The 11,837-nt window shown below is 48.3% G+C and overlaps 1 protein-coding gene across 1 annotated transcript; it reads left to right on the top strand.

Moving 5' to 3' along the window:
* Nucleotides 1-403: 403 nt before the first annotated feature.
* On the top strand, nucleotides 404-6,410 carry LOC149427406 (ly6/PLAUR domain-containing protein 2-like). Its single transcript, XM_089668074.1, has 2 exons — nucleotides 404-520; nucleotides 6,142-6,410. Exons 1-2 carry the CDS (start codon nucleotides 454-456, stop codon nucleotides 6,348-6,350), a joined length of 276 nt encoding a protein of 91 aa, XP_089524200.1. The 5' UTR covers nucleotides 404-453; the 3' UTR covers nucleotides 6,351-6,410.
* The last annotated feature ends 5,427 nt before the right edge of the window (nucleotides 6,411-11,837 follow it).

Here is an 11,837-nt window from a genome sequence, read left to right as displayed (position 1 = left end):
GGTAGAAGTGCCCGGTAGGCAGGAAGGGGGTAGAAGTGCCCTGTAGGCAGGAAGGGGGTAGAAGTGCCCGGTAGGCGAGGGGTTAAGCTGGTAAAACTTGTTTCAAATTTCTTTCATCTCAGAAAGGTGCAATTGTTCTTTCGAATCGTTAGTGGGGTGGAATTAAGGTTAGTTTTTCGGCCGTCCCCAAAATGGCGACTATTTTTTTGTTCTTTGTGTGTGCTGGAGATTATCTCTCACTTCCTGTCTGTGGAATGTGATGTCACGTTGTATTAATGAATGAACCAATAAGGGACAAAGAAACAGATTAGGGAAGCCGTTACTTACACTACCTAATATAACATTGATGACGATCACATTTATGAAGAGGCGGAGTCACAGAGAAGTTGTTCTCTTTCAGCCCAATCCCTGAGATGTTACACGTGTACCTCTGCAACAAGCAACAGCAACTGCATGAAAGAGACTTACTGCTCAATCTTCGACGGCTTCTGCAAGACCGACGTATCGAGTATTTCAATCCGTAAGTAATGATAGCGGGTGTACACAGAGGAATGATAGTGGGTGTACATAGAGGAATGATAGCGGGTCTATATAGAGGAATGATAGCGGGTCTATATAGAGGAATGATAGCGGGTGTACATAGAGGAATGATAGCGGGTGTACATAGAGGAATGATAGCGGGTGTACATAGAGGAATGATAGCGGGTCTATATAGAGGAATGATAGCGGGTGTACATAGAGGAATGATAGCGGGTGTACATAGAGGAACGATAGCGGGTGTACATAGAGGAATGATAGCGGGTGTACATAGAGGAATGATAGCGGGTGTACATAGAGGAATGATAGCGGGTCTATATAGAGGAATGATAGCGGGTCTATATAGAGGAATGATAGCGGGTGTACATAGAGGAATGATAGCGGGTCTATATAGAGGAATGATAGCGGGTGTACATAGAGGAATGATAGCGGGTGTACATAGAGGAATGATAGCGGGTGTACACAGAGGAATGATAGCGGGTGTACACAGAGGAATGATAGCGGGTGTACATAGAGGAATGATAGCGGGTCTATATAGAGGAATGATAGCGGGTCTATATAGAGGAATGATAGCGGGTGTACACAGAGGGATGATAGCGGGTCTATATAGAGGAATGATAGCGGGTCTATATAGAGGAATGATAGCGGGTGTACACAGAGGAATGATAGCGGGTGTACATAGAGGAGTGATAGCGGGTCTATATAGAGGAATGATAGCGGGTCTATACAGAGGAATGATAGCGGGTTTACATAGAGGAATGATAGCGGGTGTACATAGAGGAATGATAGCGGGTGTACATAGAGGAATGATAGCGGGTGTACATAGAGGAATGATAGCGGGTGTACATAGAGGGATGATAGCGGGTGTACACAGAGGAATGATAGCGGGTCTATATAGAGGAATGATAGCGGGTCTATACAGAGGAATGATAGTGGGTGTATATAGAGGGATGATAGCGGGTGTACATAGAGGGATGATAGCGGGTGTATATAGAGGAATGATAGCTGGTGTACATAGAGGGATGATAGCGGGTCTATATAGAGGAATGATAGCGGGTGTACATAGAGGAATGATAGCGGGTCTATATAGAGGAATGATAGCGGGTGTACATAGAGGAATGATAGCGGGTCTATATAGAGGAATGATAGCGGGTGTACACAGAGGAATGATAGCGGGTGTACACAGAGGAATGATAGCGGGTGTACATAGAGGGATGATAGCGGGTGTACATAGAGGAATGATAGCGGGTCTATATAGAGGAATCATAGCGGGTGTACATAGAGGAATCATAGCGGGTCTATACAGAGGAATGATAGCGGGTGTACATAGAGGAATGATAGCGGGTGTACATAGAGGAATGATAGCGGGTGTACACAGAGGAATGATAGCGGGTCTATACAGAGGAATGATAGCGGGTGTACATAGAGGAATGATAGCGGGTGTACATAGAGGAATGATAGCGGGTGTACATAGAGGAATGATAGCGGGTGTACATAGAGGGATGATAGCGGGTGTACACAGAGGAATGATAGCGGGTCTATATACAGGAATGATAGCGGGTGTACATAGAGGAATGATAGCGGGTGTACATAGAGGAATGATAGCGGGTGTACACAGAGGAATGATAGCGGGTGTACATAGAGGAATGATAGCGGGTCTATATAGAGGAATGATAGCGGGTCTATATAGAGGAATGATAGCGGGTGTACATAGAGGAATGATAGAGGGTGTACATAGAGGAATGATAGCGGGTGTACACAGAGGAATGTTAGCGGGTGTACACAGAGGAATGATAGCGGGTGTACATAGAGGAATGATAGCGGGTGTACACAGAGGAATGATAGCGGGTGTACATAGAGGGATGATAGAGGGTGTACATAGAGGAATGATAGAGGGTGTACATAGAGGGATGATAGCGGGTGTACATAGAGGAATGATAGAGGGTGTACATAGAGGGATGATAGCGGGTGTACACAGAGGAATGATGTATGGCTTTCAATGAAGCAGCTGCCACGGGAGGGGGAGGAGGAGGAGCGGCTTCCAGCTGCTTCGTTGAAAACCATACAGAAGATCGCTGCCTGTCACCACAACCACCGCCGCCCCTCCCACACACCCCTAATCCTGGCGCTGCTCGCCGCCCCTCCCTCCATCCTCCACACCAATAGGAAAAGAGGGGAGAGAGGCTGCATCTGCTCTGTCTCCTCCCTGTGCCGCGGGAAAATGAACACAGCAACCGATAGTCTCAGCTCTGATGCCTCTGAAGGAGTCATGGTGAGTTTGATCCAACCTTCCAACCTTCCACCCCCCCTTCCTTCCATCCCCCCTCCCTCCTCTCCTTCCTTCCATCCGCCCTCCCTCCCTTCCTTCTATCCCCCCCACCCTTCCATCCACCTCTTCCTTCTTTCCACCCTTCATTCCTTCACCCACCCTTCTTTTCCTTCCTTCCATCCACCCCTCCCTTCCTTCTATCCTTCCACCTCCCCCCTCCCATCCGTCCAGCCCCCCCCCTCCCTTCCTTCCTTCTACCCTGCCCTCCCTCCCTTCCATCCTTCCTCCCACCCTCCTTTCATTCCAACCCCTCCCCTCCTTCCATTCTTCCACCCTACCCTCCCTTCCATCCTTCCACCCCCCTCCCTGCCTTCCTTCTACCCTCCCCTCCCTTCCATCCTTCTACCCACCCCTTCCTTCTTTCACCCCTTCTTTCCACCCTTCCACCCACCCCTTCCTTCCTTCCACCTCTTCCTTCCTTCCCCCCACTTCCTTCTACCCACCTCTTAATTCCACCCACCCCTCCTTCTTTCCATCCACTTCTTTCTTTCCTTCCTTCCAACCCTTCCTTCCTTCCTTCCACCCACCCCTTCCTTCCTTCCACCCCTCCCTTCCTTCATTCCTTCAAGGGGAGATGTTGTGGGGGGGGCAGAAAAAATGCGAGCTGAACCCCTCCCCCCCAGAAGAAAAAATTATCAGCCCTTTTCCCATTATGGGACCTCCAGGAACCCTCAAGAGGTGGGAGGGGCCAAGCTTGACTTACACTGGAAAAGTCAGGATGGCACCCGCATTCGGTTGCCTAGAGCTCTGCAATTACCACCCACTGTGACTTGTGGTTCTCAGTTCTGTTTGAGCATTTTTCCATTTTACGCTTAAAGCTGAGCTCCACCCAAAAGGGGACATTCCGCTTTAAAGACTGGTCCCCCATTCCCTATTAAGGATTGGCACCTTTGGGGAGCGGGTACCCAAAATTGACAGGTACCCGCTCCCACTTCCACTGCGATTGCCTAAGGCGATCGGAAGTTGAAGTTGTCCTCCCCCCCCCTTCCTCCCCATAGTCTTCTGGGACATGTGACAGGTCCCAGAAGACTACAGGACCATTCACAAAGTGCAGAACTTTTCACGCATGCGCAGTGGGCACCCGGCTGTGAAGCCGCAAGCTGTCACCGCCGGGTGCCCACACTGAAGATGCCGCCACCTGGAACACCAAACGGCTGGTGAAACGGGCTGCAGGGAACACACTGCGGGACCGAGGGACAGGTAAATGGCTGATTTTTAAAAGTCAGCAGCTACAGTTTTTGTGGCTGCTGACTTTTTTGTTTTTACAGTGAGACTGGAACTCCGCCTTAACTTGAATTGGCCAGTATTGTGACAGGTTCACTTCAGGAGGTACAACAGGTCTAAGTATTAAAGCAGATCTCAACTCCCAAAAAGGAGATAGTTCTGCTTTAGAACCCCCCCCTCCCCCACCCCTCCCCCAAACCCAAGCAGAATTACAGTAATTTTTTTTTTCTATTTTTGAAACATTTAAAAATGTTTGACCCTCCATGCCGGCCTAGACCAGAATGGCGTGTCGCTGGTCCTGCAGCCTTCCTGGGATGCTTACATCACATCTCCCAGGAGGCTGCGGGATCAGCACACAGAGCAGCCTGGGGTGGGTCAGAGAGAGGGTCGGGGAGCAGGCTTGGAAATTGGTTGGAGCTGGCTGCCTGCACCTGGAAGAGGCAGGGGCAGTGTCAGGACTCCAGGTATGACCAGAGGTGTGTGGACTGACACAGGGAAACGCAGGCTTCAGGTATAGTATAAAACAATACAATTTATTAAAGACTAAACAATACATAAATGCAGTGGAAGGCTAGACATAAACACAGTGCAAACAAACCTCCAACAGATAACAATATGTACAACACAAAACGTAGTCGGGCAGGCCGGGTCGGTAGCAAACGGGCAGACAAGGTACAAGGAGCAGGCGGAAGAGTGGTCAGGAATAGCCGAGGTCGGTACAGGCAGAGTTCATGCAGAGTCAGGATCAAAGCAGGCAGGTTCAGGATACAGGGGCCAAGGGAAACAATACACCAAGGCACTGACTGCAGGCCTGGCCACTCCTTAAAAACACCTCCTGCAATCAGCCTCAGGTGATGGCTTGATTGCAGGAGTGAGCTTCTGGCTGCTGAGAGCACCTGGCCAGCCCTGGTACTGCAGCCCACTCGGCAGGTGAGTCCCACCACCATTCCTGACAGGCAGACTGACCATTTGGAAACTTGGGCACTGCTCGGGGGCCCGGGGTCAGTAGGGGGCCCCATGAGATGCCCCTGGTACCTTTTTCATAGGCTTTTTTGCGTTTGGGCAAGGACATAGGGGCCCCATGATCCCCTATTGCCCGGGGGGCCCCATGAGTTGTCAGTCCGCCCCTGTTCACACCTAAGCGATTTCTGCAGCGTTTTGCAGAAACGCAGTACCTTTCATTTAACATGATTTCCCGTGGGACAGGTTCACATCTCCGCGTTTTCACCCCGGTGTGTTTTTTGGAAAGGGTCGGGGACTTTTTTGAATGCAAAACGTTGCATTTTTGGTTCTATAGACTTCAATGGGAATGCTGAAGAAGAGCATGTATTGCGTTTTTGCCGCGTTTTGATGTATTTTTGATGTATTTTTCAATTAAAATTTGCCTAGCAACAAGAAAAATTAAAAAAAAGCAAAACAAAATGCAAAGTGCGGCAAAAACGCCCATGCAAAAACACAAAATGCACCGCAAAAAGCACTGCAGAAATGGATCAAACGCAACCTGTATAGGTGTGAACTTAGACTTAGCCCGGGGTCACATACATACGGTGCGGTATATCACATGTGATTCACACAGGAACTGCGCTTCATTTTTGAGTTTGGGCAAGGACATAGGGGCCCCATGATCCCCTATTGCCCGAGGGCCCAGGGTCAGTAGGGGGCCCCATGAGATGCCCCTGGTACCTTTTTCATAGGCTTTTTTGAGTTTGGGCAAGGACATAGGGGCCCCATGATCCCCTATTGCCCGGGGGCCCCATGAGTTGTCAGTCCACCCCTGGGAAGAGGTCTCCAGCTGAAGAGGGCCAAAATGACGACGCAGGGCAAGCTGTATGACCCCTGAACGGTGGGACCACCCTGGATTCACTGTGCCACTAGGTATGGGTTTTGAAGAAAATCTAGGAATACAGGTAAGATGGGAAAAAACATGGTGGGGGGAGGGTGGGGTGAGAGTTGAGCACAGATCATATAGTCCTTTCGGCCCAGTTCCAGGTTTTATTCTGGAAGGATAATATATTGGAAATGAAAGACTGTTCCATTCGTTCTCTCTCTAGTTGGAATTTCTACAGCCTCAATAGTCAAGACCTGCGCGTCCAGCTGCACTCCAACCAGCAGCAGCGTCATCGTGTCTTCGGTTTCTACGTCCTGCTGCTCCAGTGACCTGTGCAACACCAGCGGAGCCATCAGCATCAAGGCCAGCTACGCCGCCATTGTCCTGGTGATGGCGACCATTGTGATGCTCATCAGCGGCTCCCTTCTCTGATACATGATACGGGATATCCGACTGTCCAACCTGCATCAATAAACAGGTTGAAATGTGAAAGCCTTGAATTGTCTGCTTGTTTCTTGCAATATATATCTCAATACAGCGCTAACAAAATCCCTAAACATCCTAAATCAGCGCAATATAATACAACAATCTCGTGTGTGTACTAGGTATAATAAATAAATTAATTCAATAAAATTGAAATAAATAATAATGAATTACTGTGGTTCACTGACACTATTCCACATACTCCTATGCCTGTGTGAAAATACTAATAAAATATATATATCCCCCTGATGAAGCCATGTGACCCGGTGGCGTAACACGTAGGGGAGGGGCTCTGACGTCATGACGCACTCAGGAGATAATACGGCGAGTACAGGAAGATTGCAGAGCACACACAGAGGATATATTTTAAAAGCTTGTGTATATTAATGAAAATGTGAGTGGAATACCATTGGCTATACAAATAAATTGTTTTGAAAGGATAAGGCACTATAATCTTTTTTCTGTCATTGCACCCAAATATGGAGAAATAAGGAAAGGAAGTAAAGGATAAATACAGGGGCGGACTGACAACTCATGGGGCCCCTGGGCAATAGGAGATCATGGGGCCCGTGTCCTTGCCCAAACTCAAAAAAAGCCTATGAAAAAGGTACCAGGTGCATCTCATGGGGCCCCGTACTGACCCCGGGCCCTTGGGCAGTGCCCGAGTTTCCAAATGGTCAGTCCACCCCTGGATATATAAGACCCCTGGAGGACAGAGGGAGGAATCCATCCATCCTGATCAAGCACAGGGATCATCAAGCCTGAGAGACCCCATGAGGGAAAATTGAAGTATTACATTTTGACATTTTGAAGTATACCATCACTGGAAATTTCCTCATCTGTCCAATATAGGACAAAAAGCTGTTTTATGCAGGCCATTGACGGGTCGAAAATCGGCCGATTTTTCAGCCGAAAAAAAAAATCGGCTGATTTTTAGTGAGTTAATTGGTCGGCCATTTTTGGGGGTTTTGGCACATTTGTTTTTTTCGGTAAAGTTGGAAAAAAATCGGCCGATTTTGCCAATTGGCCGATTTTCCTGGCAATGGTAGGCAAATCGGCCGATCTTTTTACCGATACAAAAATCTGCGCATGAGCCGTGACGAAGAAGAAAAGGAAGAAGAAGAGGAAGAGGAGGAAGAAGAAGAATTCCAGTCCGCTATTATATTTGACATGAGAAAGTCTTGCGGTTGCAACAATGTATCTATTTGTATCCAAATAAAAACGTCTGTATCCCTAATGGATACAAATGGATACATTGTTGCAACCACAAGACGTTTTCATGTCAAATATAATAGCGGAGCTCTCTGCAGGGACAGAAGTAATTAAATGCCGGCCGTAGACGGGACGAAAATCGGATGATTTTTTTTACCGTTGGTGGTAACGTCGGCCTATTGAACGACTGATTTTTCTTCTTTTTTTTTTTTTTTTTTACAAACTGCCAGTTTTTGACCTGTCTATGGCCTGCATTAGCCTAATTATAATTTGGGCTAAAATTAAGGTGAGCGCATATGTACAGTTGCAAGAAAAAGTATGTGAACCCCTTGGGATTACGTGGAGTTTTGCATGAATTGGGCATAAAATGTGCTCTGAACGTCATCTAAGTCACAACAATAGAAGAACACAGTCTGCTGAACATAATACTACACAAACATTAGATGTTGCCATGGTTTCATTGCACATAACATGTAAACATTCACAGTGCAGGGAGGAAAAAGTATGTGAACCTTTGGACTTAATAACTGGTTGACCCTCCTTTGGCAGCAATAACCTCAACCAAACGTTTCCTGTAGTTGCAGATCAGACCTGCACAACGATCTGGAGTCATTTTGGACCACTCCTCTTCACAAAACTGTTTCAGTGTAGCAATATTCTTGGGATGTCTGGTGTGAATCGCTCTCTTAAGGTCATGCCACAGCATTTCAATGGGGTTGAGGTCAGGACTCTGACTGGGCCACTCCAGAAGGCGTATTCTGTGCTGTTGCAGCCATTGTTTTGTTGAATGACTTGTATGCTTTGGGTCATTGTCCTGTTGCATCACCCATCCTCTGCGGAGCTTCAGTTGGCGGACAGATGGTGGTACGTTTTCCTGCAAAATGTCTTGATAAACTCTGGAATTCATTTTCCCATCAATGACGACAATCCGTCCAGGCCCTGAGGCAGCAAAGCAGCCCCAAACCATGATGCTCCCTCCGCCATGTTTCACAGTGGGGATGAGGTTTTGATGTTGGTGTGCTGTGCCTTTTTTTCTCCACACATAGTGTTGTGTGTTCTTCCCAAACAACTCAATCTTGGTTTCATCTGTCCACAGTATATTTTGCCAGTAGTGCTGTGGAACATCCAGGTGCTCTTTTGCAAACTTCAAACGTGCTGCAATCTTCTTTTTGGACAGCAATGGCTTCCTCCGTGGTGTCCTCCCATGTACTCCATTCTTGTTTCATGTTTTCCTTATTGTAGATGTGTCAACAAAAATGTTAGCATGTGCCAGAGATTTCTGTAGGTCTTTAGCTGACACTCTGGGATTCTTCTTTACCTCATGCAGCATTCTGCGCTGTGCTCTTGCAGTCATTTTTACAGGACGACCACGCCTAGGGAGAGTAGCAACAGTGCTAAACTTTCTCCATTTGTAGACAGTCTGTCTTACCGTGGACACATGAACATCAAGGCTCAAGGAGATACTTTTGTAACCCTTTCCAGCTTCATGCAAGTCAACAATTCTTGATGGTAGGTCTTCTGAGAGCTCTTTTCTGCTAGGCATGGTTCACATCAGACAGTGCTTCTTGAAACCAGTAAACCCAAAACAGGTGTCAGCAACACATCCAATATCATCACACTGATTGGAGTCAAGGTTGGCTCACTCCTGGCTCCAATTAGCTCTGGGAGAAGTCATTAAGCTAGGGCCTCACATACTTTTTCCTCCCTGCACTGTGAATGTTTACATGTTATGTGCAATGAAACCATGGCAACATCTAATGTTTGTGTAGTATTATGTTCAGCAGACTGTGTTCTTCTATTGTTGTGACTTAGATGACGTTCAGAGCACATTTTATGCCCAATTCATGCAAAACTCCACGGAATCCCAAGGGGTTCACATACTTTTTCGTGCAACTGTAGCCCCAGGGAGGTCCAGTTACTGATCCTCAGGACTCCTACCTGGGAAGTATAAAGCACCGGGGATCTCTATTTATAATTCTCAGGCCCACTGCCTGGGGGCGATGTAGGTTCAGGGAGGACAAGTTAATTATTCTCAGGCCTGTTGCCTGGGGATGATATAGCTTCACAGAGGTCCAATTTTGTCAGTGAGAATTTCATGATTCTAAATCCTGCAGCCTAAGAAGGGTATAGCTTCAGTGCGGTCCAGTTTATGATTTTCTGGCTCAATGCGTGGGGATGGTATACCTCCACTGAGGTCCAGTTCATGATTCTCAGACCTGCTGCCTTGGCAGGGTGTGGTTCCAGAGAGGTCAAGTTCATTATTCTCAGACCACCTTCCTGGGATGGGTAGCTCCAGAGAGGTCCATTTCATAATTATCAAACCTGCTGCCTGGGAAGGGTATAGCTCCAGGGCGTTCAACTCTGATTTTTTTAGACCTGCCACCTGGGAAGTAGGAAGTGTCAGGGAAATCCAGTGAATGATGGGCCCAGGAAGATTGTAGCTCTATTGAGGTCCAGTTTATGATTCCCAGACCGGATTCTTGGAATGGAGGTGGTGTAGCTTCAGGGAGGTCTAGTTCATGATTCCCAGACCTGTTTCCTGGAATGGAGGTGGTGTAGCTTCAGGGAACTCCAGTTCATGATTCTCAGGCCTGCTACCTGGGGAGGTTATAGATCCATGATTTTTTAGGCCTACTACCTGGGAAGTATGAAACTCCATATAGGTCCAGTTTCATGATTCTCAGACCTTCTTTCTTGGAATGGAGGTGGTGTAGCTTCAGGGAGGTCCAGTTCATGATTCTCAGACATGTTTCCTGGAATGGAGGTGGTATAGCTTCAGTGAGGTCCAGTTCATGATTCTCAGACATGTTTCCTGGAATGGAGGTGGTGTAGCGTCAGTTACGTCCAGTTCATGATTCTCAGGCCTGCTGCCTAGGGAGGGTATAGCTCCAGGAGGTTTAGCTCATGATTTTATAGTCCTGCTACCTGGGAAGTATGAAACTCCATATAGCTCCCGTTCATGATTCCCAGACCTGATTCCTAGAATGGAGGTGGTGCACAGGTGTCCAAAGCTTGTCGCCTCAACCCCTGCAATGTCTCCAAGATACGACCCGTCCTAACCAATGACATCACAAAGCTTCTAACTCACTCCCTGGTTATCTCCCGCCTTGACTACTGCAACTCCCTCTTCGCTGGCTAACTTTTGCATAGCCTATCCCTTCTTCAGTCTTTCATGAATGCTGCTGCCAGACTCATCCACCTTACTAATCGTTCAATCAATATCTGCCATCCCTCTCTGCCAATCCCTCCACTGGCCTCCATTCAGTGTCCTCCACCCCTCTCTGCCAATCCCTCCACTGGCCTCCAGTCAGTGTCCTCCACCCCTTTCTGCCAATCCCTCCACTGGCCTCCATTCAGTGTGCCCTCCACCCCCCCGCCAATCCCTTAACTGGCCACCATTCAGTGTCCTCCATCCCTCTCTGCCAATCCCTCCACTGGCCTCCATTCAGTGTCCTCAACCCCCCCCCCCCGCCAATCCCTCCACTGGCCTCCATTCAGTGTCCTTCACCCCCCCCCCCCGCCAATCCCTTAACTGGCCTCCATTCAGTGTCCTCCACCACTCTCTGCCAATTCCTCCACTCAGTGCCCTCCACCCCCCTCTGCCAATAACTCCACTGGCCTCCACTCAGTTCCTCCACCCCTCTCTGCCAATCCCTCCACTGGCCTCCAATCAGTGTCCTCCACCCCCCTCTGCCAATCCCTCCACTAGCCTCCATTCAGTTTCCTCCACCCCCCTCTGCCAATCCCTCCACTGGCCTCCATTCAGTGTCCTCCACCCCTCTCTGCCAATCCCTCCACTGACCTCCACCCCTCTCTGCCAATCCTTCCACTGGCTTCCCATTGCCCAACAGATAAAATTCACAACATTAACAAATACATATAAAGCCATTTATAACTCTGCCCCAAATTACATCACCGACCTTGCCTCCAAATATCACCCAAACCGTACTCTCCACTCCTCGCACGGCCTCCTGCTCTCTAGCTCCCTTGTCTCCTCCTCCCATGCTCTTCTCCAGGACTTTTCCAGAGCTTCCCCCATCCTCTGGAACTCTCTACCCTAATTTATCAGACTTGCCTACTCTGCTCACTTTTAGGCGATCTCTGAAAACCGATCTCTTCAGGGAAGCCTATCCTGCCCTCAGCTAATAATGGAATCTTCTACTCTTCCTACCAGTCCATCCCCCACAGTTACTACCTTTTGTACCACCAGCCCCTCCCTCCTAG

Source organism: Staurois parvus, unplaced genomic scaffold (assembly GCF_062004578.1).
Source record: "Staurois parvus isolate SC_StPar_1 unplaced genomic scaffold, SC_StPar_1.0 ptg003795l, whole genome shotgun sequence".
Lineage (NCBI taxonomy): Eukaryota > Metazoa > Chordata > Amphibia > Anura > Ranidae > Staurois > Staurois parvus.
Note: the sequence above shows the minus strand (reverse complement) of the source record. Positions and strands in the feature narration are given on the sequence as shown.

What these genes read in the sequence shown, in the direction of transcription:
- LOC149427406 (XM_089668074.1), top strand. Translation starts at nt 454, where the DNA reads ATGAAAGAGACTTACTGCTCAATCTTCGACGGCTTCTGCAAGACCGAC. An exon ending in CGTATCGAGTATTTCAATCC is followed by an intron (nt 521 to 6,141) that starts GTAAGTAATGAT and finishes TTCTCTCTCTAG; the next exon opens with TTGGAATTTCTACAGCCTCA.